The 20,722-nt window shown below is 34.0% G+C and overlaps 3 protein-coding genes across 9 annotated transcripts; all 3 read left to right on the forward strand.

Annotated features, from left to right (window-relative positions):
• The first annotated feature begins 1,901 nt into the window (after nucleotides 1-1,901).
• On the forward strand, nucleotides 1,902-9,805 carry LOC101247098 (kinesin-like protein KIN-8B). 7 transcript variants are annotated; one of them, XM_010317743.4, is made up of 17 exons: nucleotides 1,904-2,322; nucleotides 2,425-2,496; nucleotides 2,607-2,723; nucleotides 2,871-2,959; nucleotides 3,644-3,788; nucleotides 3,875-3,970; nucleotides 4,590-4,681; nucleotides 5,013-5,114; nucleotides 5,200-5,346; nucleotides 5,421-5,571; nucleotides 6,713-6,775; nucleotides 6,857-7,093; nucleotides 7,568-7,672; nucleotides 7,756-7,869; nucleotides 8,179-8,763; nucleotides 8,935-9,049; nucleotides 9,396-9,805. In XM_010317743.4, the coding sequence occupies exons 1-17, from the start codon at nucleotides 2,275-2,277 to the stop codon at nucleotides 9,452-9,454; spliced, it is 2,337 nt and encodes a 778-aa protein (XP_010316045.1). In that variant the 5' UTR covers nucleotides 1,904-2,274; the 3' UTR covers nucleotides 9,455-9,805. The 7 variants fall into 7 exon arrangements, with proteins under 7 accessions (XP_069150149.1, XP_010316045.1, XP_004233617.1 ...); XM_069294048.1 differs by lacking the exon at nucleotides 9,396-9,805 and having other exon boundaries at nucleotides 1,902-2,322; nucleotides 2,871-2,955; nucleotides 8,935-9,373; XM_004233569.5 differs by lacking the exon at nucleotides 9,396-9,805 and having other exon boundaries at nucleotides 8,935-9,373.
• A 129-nt stretch (nucleotides 9,806-9,934) lies between these two features.
• On the forward strand, nucleotides 9,935-14,585 carry LOC101249316 (COMPASS-like H3K4 histone methylase component WDR5A). The gene is made up of 2 exons (XM_004231916.5): nucleotides 9,935-10,914; nucleotides 13,992-14,585. The coding sequence occupies exons 1-2, from the start codon at nucleotides 10,264-10,266 to the stop codon at nucleotides 14,283-14,285; spliced, it is 945 nt and encodes a 314-aa protein (XP_004231964.1). The 5' UTR covers nucleotides 9,935-10,263; the 3' UTR covers nucleotides 14,286-14,585.
• Nucleotides 14,586-15,578: 993 nt separating this feature from the next.
• LOC101246791 (transcription factor bHLH25) lies at nucleotides 15,579-17,627 on the forward strand. The gene is made up of 4 exons (XM_004233568.5): nucleotides 15,579-15,876; nucleotides 15,951-16,523; nucleotides 16,607-16,954; nucleotides 17,215-17,627. Exons 1-4 carry the CDS (start codon nucleotides 15,838-15,840, stop codon nucleotides 17,296-17,298), a joined length of 1,044 nt encoding a protein of 347 aa, XP_004233616.1. The 5' UTR covers nucleotides 15,579-15,837; the 3' UTR covers nucleotides 17,299-17,627.
• Nucleotides 17,628-20,722: the final 3,095 nt, after the last annotated feature.

Raw genomic sequence — 20,722 nt, forward strand, 5'->3', positions numbered from 1 at the left:
TTTAATTAAAATTGAACATAGTAATTTCTGGAGGTGAAAAAATTAGTCCATGAAAATATAATCTATTTAAATTTGCCAAGTTATGGATTTTTCTGTTTATTTTTTGTTGGAAAAATTAATCGACTTAGCCCCTCAAAATGAGTTAATGTGTAATTCAAATTGATCAATAAGAAATTTTATCAAACTATTTTCAAAATGACATTGTTTTATTTTGATATGTTATACATGTAATAACGATAAAGAAAAGTAGTAGTTTTATTAGGTGCTAAAAGTACAAGAACAAATAAAGTAAAATGTATTTCTTCCATTTCATATTATTTGACTCTTACACTATAAATATTTCTTTCATTTTTTTTTGTTTGATTTAGAGAGCTTGTAATGTTCTCCTAATATAAGTTCTCATAAGATTTTTTGTCAAATCAACATTAAATGAAAGTGATTGTTAAGAATGAAATAAGTTTAGTTATGAACTTATGATCCATATGAGCCTTAACCTTAACCCTCTTTCAAGCCAAAGTAATTTTTAAACCATTTTGATTTTGACCCGCGTAAATTCAATCGAATAAGCCAACCCATTTGCCATCTCTAAATTAATGATTCCTTGAGAAGATGCAATATGTCTGTGCACTTGGCTAGCAAGATGTACTTAGTCATCGTGTTTGCAGATTAAGTACAACTGAGATAGATCCAAAATTATCTCTTCATTGTCCCTCTTGTGTTTTTTTGTCTCTCATTGTGTTGGGACCAGTGAGTCAGTAAACCTCATTATAGATGTACCTTCTGACCCTACTTCTTCATGACACTTGCATCTTCTTCTTCATGTTAAAAGATAACCAACTACTACTAGAATATTACATTTTGATGAATTAGTTACGAGAGCTAAGCAGTCTACATTGTTTTCTGGTAGACTGTTTCGATCTACTTATGTTTATTTATAATCTTTTAAGAATTACGTGAACGATTAATATGGGATGAATGAAGTACGTAGTAATAAGAAAGAGTTTGCCTCCCTTTGTCAACAAAGAGTATAGTTGATATGCTTTAATCAATTTCATTTTGTTTAACTAATTATTTGACCAAACAAACAAATCAAATTATGTTGGTCCCAATTATTTAATTGCATTCAATTATACCTAAACTCTACTATAATGTGGTCAAATCGCTATAACTATTAGTTACTCTCTTAGATTCATAATGAATGGTAGCTAGGAGACGCTTTTAAAAAAATTATTCACTCTTGAAAATAATTAAAAAATATTTTTATTAATGTGAGAGAAGAAATAAATTTTTTAATCATGTATAATATTGTTTAAATTTGAAGAAAACAATCACTTGCAGTTGTGGCTGGCACGCCTTCCATTTGTATTTATAAAATTAAAAGAAGGGAAATCTTTGTGGATTCAAAACTTGAGAGTAAAAGAAGGTGGTGGATGGGTCTAAATTCAAATGTTCTCAAACTTCAAAAAGTTTCTCATTATTTCATAATAAAAAATACTTTTCTTGCAAAACTCAAAAATGTCTTTGTCCCCACATAATTCCAAAAAGTAAATTTATGCAACGTAGAAACTTTTCTATTGCCTTTCCACTCCCATAAGATTCCAAAAATAACCCACCTGTCTTAACCAAAGTCCAAACAGAACATAAATATAACGATAAAGGGTCACTATCTTTAACTAAATTGGAGGTTCAGAGTTTTCCTCCCCCATCCGTAACCATATTTAATGAAATCTACAAGATAAAAAAAGGAAATTCATTTACTGCACTCCACTAATAGTTTGAATTTATTATCTTTTATCGCAATAAAAATAACACATATCTTTTTAAATATTTTACTATGACTTGTCAAAATTTAAAACTTCCGTATCCATTATATTAGGCGTGGTGGTCACCAAAATTAATTTACATATAAGTAACGATTTTCGGGAGATTAAGAAACAATTCATTTTCCCCTTTGTCCCAAGTCATTTGCATATAGTCATACAAATATTCTCCGTTTCGGTTATCGAGAGATATTCATTTCCCTTTGATGAAATCTTGTTATCTTGTTGTTTGCGTCTATTAATTGTTTGAACGAACTGCGGTTACTGATTTTGCTGGAAACTGTATTTGATTTGATTATTGAAGCATTTCTTTTACTTGGCGAAGCGCCGAACTAGAAGTCGTAGTTCGTCGTCAGAATTCAAATTTGAAAATAGGTCTGAAAATTGAAAAAAAAAATTCTTCGTCTTGTTGCTAAATACTCAAAAACCTTTCTGAGGCAAATGTTCGTCAAAAATGCCAAGCATTAGAGCTCCAGCTGCAAGGAAAGCCACTACCCTTTCGGTAACGTTTCTATTCAGGACTGCTTTAGCATCACATGTTTTGTATGTTTATTCAACTTTTGATGTGTTTTTTACTTTGTTTGTATCATTCTGGTGGATGTAGGTAGCAGTGAAATGTAGGCCATTGACGGATAGAGAAGGAGGGCGCGATATAGTTAGAGTAAACAATGATAAGGTAATTGTGGAGTTGATTTTTCTACTGTTCTATATGAAAAGCATTGTGGAGTTGATTGACTAACCTGAGCATTAAATTTTGGTAATTTATGACAACAATGATGAATATAGGAGGTTGTTATTCTGGATCCTGACCTTTCAAAGGATTACTTAGATCGCATACAGAATCGTAGCAAAGAACGAAGATATGCTTTTGATTATGCATTTGGACCTAAATCTACAAATTTGGCAAGTATTTCATATTATCCTAGTTAGTATGTTTCTTCTAGACTTTGCTTCTCTTGAGTTTTTATCATCTCCTTCATGTATGTGTGATGCCAATATATGCCTTTGCATCTGATGTCGTTAATTAAACTCTGATGCTTTAAACCTCAGGGCGTCTATGAGAAAAGTATCCAGTCTACAATTGCTGGGGTTATTCAAGGCCTAAATGCAACTGTCTTTGCTTATGGATCAACAGGCAGGTATATACAACATTGTATTAAGAACATCTGATCTCTCTGTGGTTTTTGAACCTTTATGATTAATCTCCTGGGGTTGGAATATTGGCCTAATACCCTGTCATAATATGGAATTTTTAAAAATTGACTGCTAAACTAACCATGTATTAGCATCAAGTACCACTGGTATGATCTTCCTTCAACAACATGGTGAGTGGCTAAAGTTGAGATGCAAAATGCTACAACAATGATAATTTTGAATACAATGAGAAACTTGATAGGTTAATGGCACTGGAAGACTGGTGTGGATCAAAGAAATTAAATGAAAAGCAGAGATCAGTTAGTAAAGGTTTATTTTGTTGTGAAGTTGAATGGAAGTTATAGACATTTTGTTATTTTTAGGCTTCCATTCAGGCCATATCAGTGATCTTCTCATATAAAAACTTAAAAGAGTTATTCCTGTGTTTGCTTGTCTCTTAATATACACTTCTCTACTGATTTCAAGAAAAGACAACATATTGGATTTTAGCTGGGTAATAAGAGCATCACTTGTGGGGTTTAATTAAACATAGTGAAATTATTATCTTGTCTTCCTTTTCTTATTTTCTTCTTGTACTTTTTTCTTATTGTTTTTCCTATTCTAGTTGGACGGGCTTGGAGTGCTTCTATAAGATAATCTTAATATTGAACAAGCGTTTGTATTTTCAGTGGAAAAACATATACAATGGTTGGAACTAAAAATGACCCTGGACTTATGGTTCTGAGTCTTAATACTATATTCAATCGTATCAAGAATGACAAAAGCTCTGACGTGTTTCAAGTTACTTGCTCCTACCTTGAAGTTTATAATGAGGTCTGATGTCTTTTTGCATGGAATAATCAGTTCTAGATTGAAGTGCTCTAGGCAATGTTTTTGACATCTAAATATGTTATAAGCAGGTTATCTATGACTTACTTGAGAAGTCATCGGGTCACTTGGAGCTCAGAGAGGATCCAGAGCAAGGAATAGTGGTTCCTGGCCTTAGATGTATCAAGGTTTGTCCCTTAATTATTTTTTTTGCACTTCATCTTTTTGAGGGAATGCCACATTTAAATGGTTGGACTTAGCATCTGTCCAGAAACAACCTAAGGTGGGGAGGGGTAAGCCGGTAAGGTGTGCGTACATCCGACCATCCACATACCTCACTTGTGGGATTACACTGGGGATGTTGTTGTAGTTGGACTTCACATCTGTGGTCAAGGTTTATCTATAATTAAAGAACTCCCTTGAAATCAATAGCTTTATGAAGTCCCAATGGATTTCAAATCTTAAAGTGGCAGTGCATATTCATGATATTCTTCTCTTGGTGCCTTTGAGATGCTGTCCATCAATTTTTTTAATACCTAGGCGATGAAAGTATGTAACAAGAATCTGCTTCACACTTCTTAACGCAAGTTTCTCTAGCTTTCCGGTTATTTTTAGGTCTGAGTGTAAAGATATACTTTCTCCAGTTATGATGCTCTCCTCATCTGTTGATTTGTCTATTTTGTCTTCTCACGTTCTTTGGCCTCACAGTTTCTTTAGATAATGACTATTTTCGTTTTGATTACTTTTGCTCTACTCTAGTGGTACAAGATCCTTTCCTGTTGTTCTTGACCCTGTTACTTGTATTAGGTTAATTCAGCTGATAAAATCCTTGAGCTTTTAAATTTGGGGAACAGCAGGCGAAAGACAGAAAGCACAGAGGTCAACGAAACTTCATCACGGTGAGTAACCTTGACTTTGTTAATGTTCTATCCTAGGTTCCCTCAAATTCTGTTTAGCTTTCTACTTCAAACTGAAATATGTTTTCTCTTTTCCTTTTTTATGATTCCTTGGAAAGAAGACTTAGATACAGACTTATTACATCCTCAAAAGTGAATCTTACTATTGTTTATCAGACATGAAAAGCTGATAACGATTACAGCTAAAAGAAAAGGGGGCGGTTCTTGATAACTCAGTTTTTTGTTTCAAGATGAAGAAGAACCTACAACTAGCTCAATTTCGTGGTCACATCACCTTGTTAATGGTATGGAAATACTGATATTTTCTGAGCAGTTCTCATGCAGTGTTGGAGATTACTGTGACTAGGAAACAGAGAGACAAATACTCTAATCAGGTTATAAGAGGAAAACTGGCACTTGTTGATCTTGCTGGAAGGTCTGCCCAATATTTCCTTCTTTCTTCTTCTTTTCCTGCATGAGCAAAACATAGGTGATTGTTATCTGTGAAACTTTTGATACAGTGAACGAGCTTGCGAAACAAATAGTGGAGGTCAAAAATTGAGAGATGGTGCAAACATTAATCGATCTCTTCTTGCTTTGGCAAACTGCATAAATGCTTTGGGGAAACAACAGAAGAAGGGGCTAGCTTATGTTCCTTACCGCAACAGGTGTTTGAATGGTTGTTATGTTGGCAGTGAATCTTTTTCCTAATGCTAACTAGTTTAGTTGATTCTTGTTGCAGTAAATTGACACGAATTCTGAAAGATGGTCTGAGTGGCAATTCTCAAACAATAATGATTGCCACCATATCACCAGCTGTCAGTCAGTATCACCATACTGTGAATACCTTAAAGTATGCTGACAGAGCGAAGGAAATTAAGACACACATTCAGGTTAGAGTCCAATATAATATATTAGTCTCACAAAGGACACTAGAATCTTATTAGAAGAAGATAAAAACAGGTCTGATTGTGATATTCAATGCATTACATAGCTAAAAGTCTGACCCATTTTTTTTATGATGATCTTCCCATAGTAGAAAGAAAAACACTCTTCATTTGTTAATTATTTCTTAAGGTGCAGTGATTAGCATGTTGCAATAAAGAAGTAATATCTACGGCTACCCTTGGATAAAGAATGGATGGGTGGAAGGTAGTGTAACAAGAAAAGTAAAATTGAATAGGTGACTCATCTGATGTTTATCCAATGAAATAAATACATTAAGATGGATTGACTCTTGAGTGCATTAAAGAAGGCCTTGTCTCCCAGTATTGCAAAGGAATGATTCTAATTGCAGTTACTAAAGAGAATCGTTGACAAAGAAGGAAAGAGCAGATAAGAAGAGTTTTAAACGAATAAATTGAATTTTAGTCCTTAATGGTTTGCCTAGTACTAAAAAAGTTAACTGCACCACCAGATTCATGTAGCTGTCCTTCTGGTGAAGGGTCATCTCAGGGTTATGGTAAGAGTACAGGTTGCACGCGGTTGACTTCCTTTTAGATACACTTTGTTCTTGTGATGTTTTGGTATGATCATTAGATTTGCTTACTGGTACGGCCCAATCCTCTGTGTGACTTATGGTTTAAGCGTTGACATCCAACTGAGGAACTCTTCTATTTGCCTTTTATCCCAGTAACTACTCAGGAATCAGGATAATGACTGAATTGTTTCATTATGAGCATATTGTTGATCACAATGCTGAAACTACTTTGGGTATTCTAATTTGCAATTCGACGTGTAGTACTTGATTCGCCTTAGTTTTAACTTGGAATTTGTTTGGGAAAAATCACCATATTCTCTAAACGAATTTACACTTGAGCATTACTCATAAGTTTTCTATGCAATGTGCTTTGTGTTGCCTTTCCAAACTTCATACTTTCATCTGGAGCTGTTTGTTTGTTTCATTGCCTTGATCTGTTTCAAAAAAAAGAAGAGATATTGATCTGTCATTCTGTTTGAGTTATCTTCACAAGTTAATATGAATTCCAGTAGGTGTTGCTCATCAGTTTTGATCTGCTTTGTTATGCTCTTCAGAAAAACATTGGAACAATCAATACTCACGTTTCAGATTACCAACGGATGATCGATAGCCTTCAAGTAAGAAGTTGACATTTTTAGCATTTTTTGTCTGGACATTACAAAATCATGCATGTTTAGGTGAGATGCTTTTCCTTGTAGATTGAGGTTAGCCAGTTGAGGAAGGAATTAGCTGACAAAGAAACACAACTAATTGCCAAGCCTTCTGAAAAGGCGTCAGATGACGAGCTTTCTTGGCTGGACACGTTGAGCCATGAAACCAGTGAAAATGTCCAGGAGAGGATAAATTTACAGAAGGCCTTGTTTGAGATAGAGGAGATGAATATTAGCAACCATAATGAACTCCAAAATCTTGATGATGCAATTGCAAAACAACAGGTTAAGTATCATTGTGTTAATAACTTGATCAAAATCTAATAACCATCTATTTGCCAAACATCTATATGCTTCTCTCTTGGCACTTAACATGTGTCACCCCAAGCATTTATCTGGCTTGCACACACAACGATTTGTATTTGGTAAATCAGTAGCCGCAATTTCTTGTTAAGTTTCTATTACCTGTCTAGTGTTCCCTATGGTACGAATGCACTACAACTGTTTTAATGGTCCCTTCCCTAAGGTCAGTCTACTCTGATTTTAGAAGTGGAGCGTGTAGTCATTTGCTTCTATTTCATTCCTTCATCTCTTGTCTTGATCCATGGCGCTTCATAATTTTGCTATTCAATTCCTAAAGATCACTAGTGTTGTCTTGTCTTTCTCCTTCTGTATGACTTATTGTTGAAGATCCAATATTATACGACGAAGTCAAGAATGTTTTTCTTGTTGGGTATTTCCTCAATCTTCACTTTTCAGGCTGTTGAAAAGGATGGGGCAGTCGTGCGAGCTCTTAGAGCAAGACGTCAAGTCATTCTTGATAATATTCGCGACAATGATGAGCTCAGTAACAATTATCTGAAGGTGGCTAAGTACTACTGATGTGTAGGTTATATTATCCAATGTCTTCTTTTCTCTTAACACATCTGGAGTTGTAAATTGCGCAGGAAATTGAAGCAAATGAGAAACGAAGGTGTGAACTCCAAGCTATGATTGATGAAGCTATTAGCAATAATGGAAACAAGACTTACTTGAGAGTTCTGAGTCAATACAGGCTTCTGGTAAACAAATACTATTTTTTTGTTCTTGTTGCTTAATCCCACCAAACAAGATATATCAATTATCCAGTTCAGTTTCGGCAAAAGCGATACATCAATTATCCGGTTTTACCTTTCCACCAAAAGACGCATTATGTTCTCTCCAATTTCCCTTTCCATGTTTCCACTCATTGGTCTGCTGCCTCCTAGTATTGGGAAGCCTGAAGCCCAACGAAAAAAAAACAAAAAAAAAAACTGTAGAATTGCGTTTGGTAATTTTGTCTGAATATTGTACATTATTTGAACCTCACTTATTTACTGAAATACATGTAGGGAATTGCTAATACTGAGCTTCAGCTAGAAATAGCGATGAGAGATCAAATAATTCACAATCAAAGGGAAACACAAAAGAATCTGTGGAGTTTACTCCTTAGTCTAGGCCTTGATGAAAAGCAGATAACGGATCTTGCCCTTAAACAGGGAATAACAATTGAAGACTGGACAATGACTGCCCAAATTCAATTATCTGATAGAAGACAATCACCAAACACAGGAAGTGGAACATATACTACCTTATCTTCCTCTCCACCAACTTTTCAACTTGGTGCTAACGTGCCACTTGAACAATACTTCTGTTCTGTGCCAAGTTCATTGAGAAATCGGAGACCACCACTTATCCATTGCAGAGATGAAGACCACAGTTCTTATTATTTGCATGACTATTCCCCATCAGAAAATATGACACTGAGCGAAGGCGAAAGTTGTTTCAAAGATGGGACTTCACTTCATGAAGTTCCTAATAGGCATCCTCTTGAATTTTGCAGTTCGTATGCACCGACAAGAAACCAATTTTCTTCATGCAGTGAAAGTGGCATGTCAGTGACCCCTTCCCTTGTGGATTTGAGGCAGCAGCAGATGGTAATCCTTCAAACTACTCATTCTGAATTCCCCTGTATTGAAAACTTCGACAATTTTTATTAGGACACTTCCTCCCTCCTTGTATTTTAGCTACTGTGCCTCTCAATGTTCTTTTTCTCCTGTTTACTTTTTGGTTTATACATTTACTTAACTCTTTTATCTCGCTTATAGGATGTCCAGTCAAGCTCTATCAGGCAGCAAATACGGCCAAGCTGCCATGCAGAAATAAGCAACACTGATTACTTTCACCATGGAACTACGATGGTTCATAGGGTATCAAGGCAAGGTCGGTTTCACAGTAGCCCCTTCACCCAGAACTTTGCCTCGCTGAACTCTAATCATTTACATCCAAAACTTGGGCAATTTAACCTGCAAGATATGCAGGTGCTTCCTTCCTGTGATACAACATCATTAAGTTCCAATAGCCGTGAAGCTCGGCCGCCAAGATTTTCTTAAACAATCTATTCTTTCATTTGATTCCTTTTCTCAATTTGCCCCTCCAATTGTACATAATATAGTATTAGAGGTTCTATAGTCATTTAGTGGATTCAGTAGTTGGCATAGATTATTCAATTTATTCGAGTCTTATAACAAAGTAAAGACTAAAGAATGTAGTTGTGCCGCTGCTGCAGCCTGCAGTGCATACAGCATACTTCAGTGGTGTGAGCTTTTGGAAGTTGACGGCAGTTGATGAAGCAGTTAAACATGAGTCTAAATTTTCTGTAAGCTCTTGGAGAAATCACAATGCCTTGCTAAATCATTGCTGCTTTTGAGTGCTGCTACTCATATCTATGCATTATCACAACAAAGAAAAAAAGATGTTTTTTTAACTGTATAGTAGCAGGAGTATTTTTCTTTTAGACCATGATGATGTGCCTGTCAGGTTCAGGTAAGTCTAATATTTGCTTCGGGATGTGAGGGGCTGATATGTAATAGTACCAAAATTCAAAAAGCAAACTAATGTTCCAAATTATCTTGAATTAGATACCTTTTCAAGTATGTTCCTTCAATTTTTTAAATAATATTGAAAAATTCATCACCACTCTCGCATGGTTGATAGTACTTGATAATTGCATGTTGCTGTTAACTGCGCTGTTGGAAGTTTGCAAAAGAAATCAAGTGAGTAGATGATAAAACTTGCTAAAGTTGGACACGGGATAAATAATTTTGTAAAACTAAGATTTTCTTTTTAATTCCCCCACCATATTAGAAAGGTCTAATACGAAATGAAAAAAAAAAAATCGAAAGGATAAAGTGAAGAGCAATGTGGACTTCCAAAAACGTGAATTGAATCTAATTGAAAAAAAAAAACATAACTCGTATCTCGCTTCTCACACCATTTATACAGAAGGAAACAAGAAAGCAGAGAGACAGCTAGACTTGTCCCGGGATTTATCAAAGCTTGATATTTCAGTTTCCTCTGATGTAAATCAGTCGCTAAAACCTCTGAAAAAACCCACTCCATTTTTGTTGGCATTCTGAAAATAATTAACTTCCTCCATGGCTTCCCCTATTGAGACTTCAGAATCTTTCAAACCCTACGAGCTTAAATTCACTCTCTCCGGCCACAAACGCGCTATCTCCAGTGTCAAATTCTCTGACGATGGCAAAATCCTAGCCACCTCGTCCGCCGATAAAACCGCCCGAACATGGGATGTCTCCGACGGATCCCTTCTTCACGAATTCCTAGGTCACGAACAGGGTATCTCCGATGTTGCCTTCTCCTCCGACGGCCGTCACCTAGTTACTGCCTCCGATGACAAAACTGTACGATTATGGGACGTTTCCACCGGTTCCCATATCAAAACCCTTACAGGTCACACAAATTATGTTTTTTGTGTTAACTTCAATCCCCAAGCTAATATGTTGGTTTCTGGGTCGTTCGATGAGACGGTTAGGTTATGGGATGTGAAGACTGGGAAGTGTCTCAAGGTGCTGCCAGCGCATTCCGATCCTGTGACGGCTGTGAATTTTAATCGGGATGGGTCGTTGATTGTGTCAAGCAGCTATGATGGGTTGTGTAGAATTTGGGATGCTTCAACCGGGCATTGTATGAAGACCATAATTGATGATGAAAACCCACCTGTGAGTTTCGTCAAGTTCTCGCCCAATGGCAAGTTTATACTCGTTGGCACTTTGGATAATTCTCTGGTAAGTTTCTGTTTTTTTATTGCTGTTTCTTGATTTATTTATTTTTTGCTTTTCTTTTTATGTGTCCTATCCAGTGAGCAATTTATATTCCTATTGCTTCTACACACTGAATTTGGCTGCCTGTTGCGAAAGCAGAACTTCCCTTTTCAGTATCCGTTCCGCTGTTTTTTATTTTCAGTTGAATAAGATGTAAAGGTTGAGGTTTGGTAGATTTTGTTTGAAAAAATGTAGCTTTTGGTGTAGTTACTCTAAGGAGGTTCTTCTGAGGTGCATTATACAAGTGCTTTGTTCACTTTAGGTAGCTGTTTTCTTTTCTTATTTTCCGTGAAGTTGAAAATGGTTTTAAAGGCCATGTAGGAGTTCCGAGACATTGTAAAGATAGTTCTGTAGGATTCCTTATAATATGAATGTTCATATTACTCGATTTGATCATGAAAGTTGGTGTCTTTACTGTTTTGAACTGATTAAGTCAAAAGAGCTATGGAGTTTCATGCTGTGTAGAATGTTAGGTTTGATGATAAAAAAGATTATAGTGCATATGTCTATCAAGTGCTACAGTCGCAGCATATGGTTTCTTGTGTGCTTTTTGGTGGAGTTGGAACTACTGCTATGGGCAAGCCTGAGAGTTAAGCATAATGTATCTAATCGTGTTCATTTAGTAGATGTAAATTGATCCAAACATAGACATGAGAAATGCCCAAGTTTTCTAAGATATTTATTTTATCTTATTTCTTATTTAAGGGACTGAGATCATCCATCTAAGTCGTTTTTGCAAAAGGAAATACTAAAAGAGATGAAACTGGAAAGAGAAACTAGGACTAGGGTAGGAAATCCAATCCAAAAAGATATTAACAGGTCCAGCGAGTGTCAAAATGTTTATTGGTCAGAATGGGCTATGGCAAATTAAACAGTCCAGAAAGACGGCTCAGAATGGGCTAGGCTGAGTTGCCCAAAATCAACCTGTGAAGGCTGCTGCTTAAATTGGTCTCGTCTCCTGATTCACCGCTTTTTTATCGGATGTCCAGCAAAACTACTTGCAATCTCTCTCTGACAAATTCTTCACATTTTCTCTTAAGGGATAAAGTTGAGATGTAAGTTACCTGTTCCCATCACAAGCATTCTGTGTTGAAAACAGACGTCAACTGATTACGACTTCTATATCCCTTTCCTTACTCTAAACTGGCTAATCTTTTTTGAACCATAGACTTCTCAATGGTTTTTATCTTTTTAGTTAGAAATATGAAACATTAAAGTTAGATTTTTGCTAATGCTTCAGTAAACCCAATGTTATCCTCCGTGGATTTTGCTTTTTTTCACGTGGTTCTGAACAATTTTGATATGTCGACCAACCCTGAGATTTGAGCAATACTGTGGATTAGAAATTGTTGTAAACTGGATTGGTTCCTCTTTGTAGTTATGCTTTAATTCAACTTTGGGGATCATTTTGAAGGTTCTTAATGCTACTTTGATTTGTTGGAGTTGGTATTAAGTTCTTGAATATGTCTAAGAATGTTTCAAAAAATAGCATTAAGGGGTACTTCACCGGATTTATGGATGAACTTTTTGTTCTGTACGATTATGGAAGTGCTATGAGGACATGTCTCGGTACCTCCGCCTATCACACCCAAGTCTCTAGATAGGATTAAGCTGGTATGCCTAGATCTTCACGAGAGGGTTGGTTATACAAGCTTCATTATGTATTTGTTGGGAACCACCAACAGATTTGTCAATGTTCCATTCTAATTTTCTCCAAAATGGAATTTAGTTGGAGGACTCTTTATTAATTGTTCATTTCTAACGTTTCCTCCTCATGCTTTTGGCTCTTCCCCATCGAAATTTGTAACCTAAGCCCCAAGATATATCCTCGGAGTATCAAAGATGCTTTTGGCTCTTCCCTATCAAAATTTGTAACCTAAGCCCCAAGATATATCCTGGAGTATCAAAGAGTTCTTAATTTTGTAATATGAGTATCTGCATCCATGTATATTCAAGAGCTTTATTTATGTTCTGGTTCTTTTTTCTTTTCCCCTTTATATTTTAGTAAAAGAAGGGATAAGGGATGCCCTACTCATATCAAACTTGTGAGATCTAGTGTATGATTTCTTTTTGGGAATGGTTTGGTGTGTTACTGATATCCGACATCAAAACCTTAGCAGAATAGTGAATTTGTGCATCCAGGAGGCCTCTTCTTTACTCTCTCATTGAACAATGATCTTTTATTCACCTAGCAGAAAACAGCAATCAGTTTCTTTAGAGTGGAAAAGGCTGCAAATGCATTTATAAAACGAAAAGAAAAACTGCTTTAAATGGCCATTCTTTACTTTTTCATATTCTGCAAAGCATGTTAGGCTATATCATCTGATTTATTTGTATGACATATGTTATATCAACTAGTTTCTATGCATGTGCCTCACACTTAGATTTTCGGTTGATTAAATATATGAAAGAACTAAAGTTAAATTTGTTTAAAAAATTATACAATATGGAAAACTCGTTGTAAAGTAATTGGCGTGATAAAAATACAATAATCTTTAAAAATCAATATTATTGAAGTATCGTAATACATAGTAGTTCAAAATGATTGAACATAATACTAAAAGCATGCTTTAAAGATCAATCAATCCTATTTTAGGGAAACCTGTGTTGCAATTATTAGTTTATTAAATATGTCATTTATGCCCTTTACAATATACAATTCATACAACCCAAAGTATGTATTCTAGTCGCTTGTTTTTTTACACGCATATCCTCAGGTAAGAGTAATGCATGACTATAAAGTTATAACGTATAGTTATGTTGTTTACTTACTAAGCTGATTGTACATTTTAGTATTGCATAGATTTCACAATGAAGTGGGTGTAGTGTTTTATAAGTTCAATTGGTTCGGGAATGTGTCAGTATATGTATTTGTCTAGATTAGTGCCCTATGCAAAACTTCCATTGTCTAGAAACTGCTACTTGACGTCTTGTTTTAAAAAAACGAAAAGGAGACTGTTATTTAACGTGTTCAATGATCGAGACTGCTAGTTAACGTGCTCAATGACCTTTGTATGCTTTTTTTTTTCCTTGTTTTGCAGAGGCTTTGGAACTTCTCAACAGGAAAAGTTCTGAAAACTTACACAGACCATGTCAACTCAAAGTACTGCATTTCATCAACATTTTCCATAACAAATGGTAAGTATATCGTCAGTGGTTCTGAGGATAATTGTGTATATTTGTGGGAACTTCAATCAAGGAAGATAGTTCAAAAGTTGGAAGGCCATACTGATACCGTGATTTCTGTATCATGCAACCCCACTCAGAACATGATTGCTTCTGGTTCGCTTGGGAATGACAAGACTGTGAAGATATGGACTCAGGGGGGAGACTAAGTATTCTTTTATTTATTCCAAAACACTTGTGCAGTTCAACTGGGTGATGTATCAGCATTGCTGCATCTTTTCGGCTGTATCTTGTAGATTATGACAGTTGTCATTTTGAGGTTCTTTCAGCTTTGGTCTTAGTTATTGTATTCCAGGAATTTGCTTAAAACTAAATGAAAGTACTTCGATTTGGCGCTGACAGTCTGCATCTTGTATCAGATGTGCTTTTTGTCGATCAGTAAAAATGTAATAGCATACGATGACTGAGGTGCTACTTTGTCAGGATTGCTATTTTAGGATTTTGTTTGATGCTGTTTGTGTCTGTGATTTTGATTTTTCTAATCACGTGGAGAATATTTCTGGCTGTTAAAACTTAAAATCCTTCATCATCTTTTGGTTAAAATCATGTACCTGTGATTGTTGTTTGTGAATTGTTGCAAGTAGGGTCTGTGCATTTGTGATAGACTTGTTTGGTGATCCATCTTCTTCCTCAATCCTGGTAAGGAGGGGTAAGTGATGTTCTCTATCCAACACTAATGTGGTTTAGGTTCAGTTGAGTCTGACATTTGCAGTTTAGTGATAACAACTTCATGGTACATCCAGTTTATGGGCATTCTCTACTTTTTATCGGAAATTATAAATTGTTAAATAATTTTTACATTCTACGCATCTTTAGTTTAAGATTGGCATGATTTTATAGTTATAGACATGTCTAGTGGATCAAAAAAGAGGATTAAGTACCGACTCTCTCTTTAATGGTTGGCCGATCTCCACTTTGTTAGAATTCGTTTTTCACATTTTACATGTTCAAAGTATATATAGAGTTCCTTTTTTACGTTTGAAATTGTCAAAATATTCCAATAAATTCCACTTGTAGTGGCTGTTAATTTGGTACCCAAATTTTATTTTATTATTTCACTCCAAATTATTATTCATTTTCCTACCTTTTAATATTTTATTCACAACAATGTTTTAACTTATATCACTCTCAGTTAGTGAAAACTGGTGACATAATTTTCTCGATGTGTACGACTAATCTATGTTATAGTCAGCATGTGGCCCGTGTGGACTATGGAGCATGGACCAAAATAATTTCAAGGAATCTACAGCATTATTTTACTATCCCACGATATTTAAAAATTCGTTGATGTATTAGGATGGCTTAAACTTTAATCATTAAGCCACTGTCTGTTCAAGATAAAAAAATTAGAACAATAGTACTATCAATTAAGTTTTCAAGGATTTGGCATATCTTCCAAGATTTTGCTTTAGTTTATACCACAATAATTAGGAAACCTTGACGGGCTTATGTGGTGCTAAATCAGAACTGAAAATGCCTATTTTTAATTTGAAAAAAAAATGATGAACATTTCACTCGTGGCATATAAAATATTCGATATTAAAGTGTTAACTACCTTTTCAGTATGGTTGAAGACAAGTAACCTTATAACTTGTTGTCAATCAAAGATTCGATCTTCTCCTACTCCCAATAAGATGCAAAATATAACACACCACACATTATAGCAAGTTCTAAATTATCATCAACTGCACGCACCTATTGATGGACAATTCATCGCTAAGTCAATGGTTTTCAAGAACGGTATGTACAAACATATTAGATCATATATTATACGAAATAATATCTTAATTTGTTATATGATTTGATTTTTGCAGGAAGAAGGTGTGTTCTACTCAAATAGAAATAATTCCATCGACGATTTTACCACTCAAAAATCCACAATCTCCGAAGATCAAGAGACTAGTGAATTGTCTATTACTCCAGACAGTGCTCGTTCTAATTCGCGATCTTATTTCCATAAAGAAATTAGTAAATGTAAAGCCTCGAAAATTAATTTTTCCCTCATTACCCCTATGGAAAATTTCCCAATTGGTTCAAAGAGACCTGCAACTGATCATCCTCAGCAGCCCAAACTGAATAAGATCTCTTCATCTTCGCATCGTTTTCTTTCTTTTAATAATAACAATAATAATACGGATTCAGTATTTCCTAGTCATCAAGGATGTAAAATCGAAGCTATGGATGATATGTATTTGTGTGATTCATCAGATCAGATGTTTTATCCTTATGTGAAATCGAACGGTTGTTACGATGCGAAGGATAAAAAAGGGGGAAAAAAAATTCCTTCAGTAGAATTACAAGATCATATTATTGCTGAGAGAAAGCGCAGAGAGAAGCTCAGCCAGAGGTTTGTGGCACTTTCAACCATTCTTCCAGGGCTAAAAAAGGTAAATATTATTTCTCATTTTACATACAAACTAATTACTACTTGTTATCATTAGTTCAATTTGTGAAATTATAATATCTGTAGGTGGACAAAGCTTCAATTCTTGAGCAAGCAATTAAACATGTGAAAGATCTTAAAGAAAAAGTGCAACTATTGGAAGAAGAGAAAAAATCAGTTATGTTTGTGAATAAATATAAGGTGGAAACGGAAGAGTACACTTCATCTGAAGAAAACAATAGTGGCAGCGATTTACCTGCAGATATTGAAGTAAGATTCTCAGATAATAATGTATTGATCAGAATTACCTGTGCGCGGCGCAACGCATTTGTGCTGAATATCCATAGCGAAATAGAGAAGCTTCATCTTACCATTGTTCAAAGCTCTATGATGCCATTTGGGAAACAAGCAATTGATATAACACTAGTCGCACAGGTAAAATATATACACTTCAAAGTTTCACCAATATATATATTTTGTTTAATCATCCGTGAATATGTTAACCACAATTATAATTTTAACGTTTAACTTTTATACCTGACAATATAAAAAAAGGTGGAGTTAAGACATGTTATATGCCTGCTAGCTACGACATGTTAAAATACATTGTAAATATTCGTGAACTTTGAAAAGTTTAATATGTACTCATGATATTGTAAATTTTGAACTAGCATTGTACTTGAAATTTGGTGCAGATGGAGGAAAGTTTCTGCATGACACTAAAGGATGTTGCGAAGCATGTACGAATGGTCACAGGGAGGTTGATGACCCAAGCTTAGCACTTTCTCTGAGGAAGTTGTAAAATATGTATAACAACCACATAATCTTGGAGAAGCAACAGAGTTTTGGTTTGTGATTAAGATGATATTCATCTCCTAGGCAATTTCTACAAAGAGTGCACTTATTAAAGTGTGTGTATATATATATATCATACATTATAATTATGTAAAAATGTTCACTTAATTCGAGGCCCCCAAAAAATCAAATGTCCTAAGATCAAGTCTTAATTTAGTTATGTGAGTGTGCCCCCCTCACATAACAAGTAATAGTTATGTATGTATCATTAAGTACAATTACTACTTCATGCGAATTTTCCCTATTATTATCATTATGTGTATTTTGTGATGTTTGTTTCTACATTTTTATGTTCATAGTCAAACTATAAAACAAAATTAAAGAAGTTCTAATAAAAATTATTGCTAAATTTTGATCATGTAAGGCGGTCTTTAATCCCTTCATCACTCAAACTCAATGGGAAGAGGTAAAACAAAAGTAGTAAATAACTAAAATCCAAAAAACAATGTTCTGTAACAAGAACTGCCTGAAATGTTGTTGATGGTCATATTTAAATCCGTTCCCATTAGTTATTATGTATTCTAGAAATGACATGTTTTCAAATACTTGTCATTTTATAATATGTGAAACTTTTATATTATTTTAAATTGTACTTTTAGCATTAATTATTCTAAAATTAAGAGATATATACATATATAAACATTAAAAAATAAAGCATAGATTAGTGAAATCATTTTTTTAATTAATACTCATATTCTTATTGTGTGTGTAAAATGCTATATTGGCAAATAAGTGGAAATAGAAGGTGTAGTAATTACTTGGTTCGACATTGAGAATACTATTTTCACTCCGGTCTAAAATTATTGATGTTTTAGACTTAGCGCATAAAATTAAGAAATTCACTACGATAAATTATGAGGACATTTGATTAAAATGCCCTTAATTTTTTCTCTTAAGGTTGACTATATAATTATTGTGAAGATTAAGAATGTGCGAAGGGGATATTATTTCGGACAAAATTGTATACATGATAAGTGGTCTTCTTATATGATTTTGAGTCATGACTCATGTTAGTTTTTTGAAGTTGAGTTGGGTTCAAAATTCATTTTTTTTATATGGTATTAGAGCAAAGTCAATCTCAATTATTGCTTATCAATTTTGAGCCCCCATATTAAATTGTCCACACTTCAGATATTCAGTTCTAGGTGTGAGTTGAGATGTTAAAGAGTCATATTAGTTTGTTTGTTTTTTCAAAAAAAAAAAAGGAATGAATGAATGAATTTTTTAATATAATCTTGGATAATCTTTTACTTGTAAACTAAATTTTGAGATTGAACTAAACCCAAAATTCATTTTACTAAGATTACTCCTGGGCTGCCTAGCTAGTTCTTATGACAATTCTTTGTTAGCCGTGTGAGAAGAAAAATATGATTCAAGGCAAACAGGCCTGTAACACAAATGTGATCCGATATGTTAACTAATATGAGATGGAGGGAGTAAAAGTAGGGTTTGTCAAAAGGGCAACTTTCACATATAGTAAATAAAAAATTCATATTTGTATGCTATAGCAAACTTTGCATAATTGCGCTCCATAGCAAACATAAAACTATATAATTTGCTATACATATACAATTGTATAATTCGCTGGCCTATTTCGTTGCAATTGTATAATTTGTTTTGCATACAGTTAAATCGAATTAAAATGTATGTATATTGCATAATTATAAGTATATAGCAAGAAGATATATGTTCTTCTCGCTTTATACAAAAACAGAAACACAATATATACACTTCTGTTGTATAAAGCTAGAGAAAATTGTATTTCACTGCAATTGTATAATTCGCAATTGTATAATTCGTTGGCCTTTTTCTCTGCAATATTTGAAGTAAAATGTTTGTAAATTGTATAATTAAGTGTATAACACGAAGATATACATTTTTGCATGTGTATATACAATTTTCTCTCGCTTTATACAAAACAGAAATAGAATTATACACTTCTGTGTGTAAAGCGAGAGAGGCGAGCGAGAATGGAGAGTGGCGAGCGAGATTTTTGGGAGAGAGACGCTGGCAAATTTTAGCTAATGTTTGCTATGGAGCACAATTAAATCAAATCCTAGCTATTCCATTTAATTTAGGTTATTAGTTTACTATTATATACAATTTTCCCTTGTCAAAAGACTTTGATCTTCGAAAGATGGATGAGATAGGCCCAAAACAAGATTATCTTCTTACAGGTCCATATTAAAATGAGCAATCTTAGAGGCCCAATTATTAACTATATAAAAAAGAAGAAGAAAAAATGGATCTCGGCAGAAGAGAAATCTACTTAAATTGGAACTATAATACGAAATTTTATTTTGTTTCATTTTTACAAATTTTTAAAAAACTTAGATTCATTTTAACTATGGCATGTGATGTTTTCTCTGTAGAATAATTTTTAACAACTATTTCAATTATTTTGTTCCTATTGCTATTGCAATAAATATAAGTTGTTCAACTAATATTTTAGACTACATTGCCAGACAAACAAGGTCCAGGATTCAGCCAATGATAATATTTTTCTCATTGAATTGTAATTTACTTTATTTGTTTAATTTTGGCCAGATAAGGAGTAGTTTTATATAACTAGAAATTAATGAGGAAATTGATTTTAGGGTTAATTAAATCTCCACCGGCCATATCAAATGTGGTCGTGCATACAAACCAATCAATTACTTAATTAAATAATAAAATTTTCTGGAACCCACTTCCAATAATCTTGCATTATCTGATTAAAATAAATAAATTAAGAGCCTTGACAAACATTGTCCCATGTTCTGCACAGTTTGTCATGCATTTTAGCAAAATAAAATGATAATTTTCATATTTTTTTAAAAATGTAAAATGACAACAAAAAAAAATGTACTACTTTTTTTTTTGGTAAAAAGCTTTTAAAAAAAAACATTTTTCGCTATTGCACCTTTTTTTCCCCCCCAATTGCACCTTAATTTAGGAAAAATTAAGATTTTCTGGATCTTTGACAGATTGGATCCAATAATCATCACTATGACTGTCCATGTTGTAGTTTGTTATTTTGAAAATAATATTAGAATAATACAACATCAACTATTTCTTTATTTTAGGAGTAATACTGATTTGTTCTAGTTGTTGTCCAATTATGTTATACCTATCCTTTAAGAAGCTAGTCATGTTTGCAAAATTTTCTATAATTGGACAACAACTATGTTTGACGAGATCCAAATATATTATCCTCAATCAAGTGTTAATTGTTGTATTAAAAATAATAATCAAGTATTAATTGAATAAATATATATATATATATATTCAAGTTTATAACATGATGACGAATTGTTTAGTGCCTGTTGAACCCTTAAAAGTGAAGGCATAACATTAATTGTACCAATA

This window comes from Solanum lycopersicum, chromosome 2 (assembly GCF_036512215.1).
Source record: "Solanum lycopersicum chromosome 2, SLM_r2.1".
NCBI classification, from domain to species: Eukaryota; Viridiplantae; Streptophyta; class Magnoliopsida; order Solanales; family Solanaceae; genus Solanum; species Solanum lycopersicum.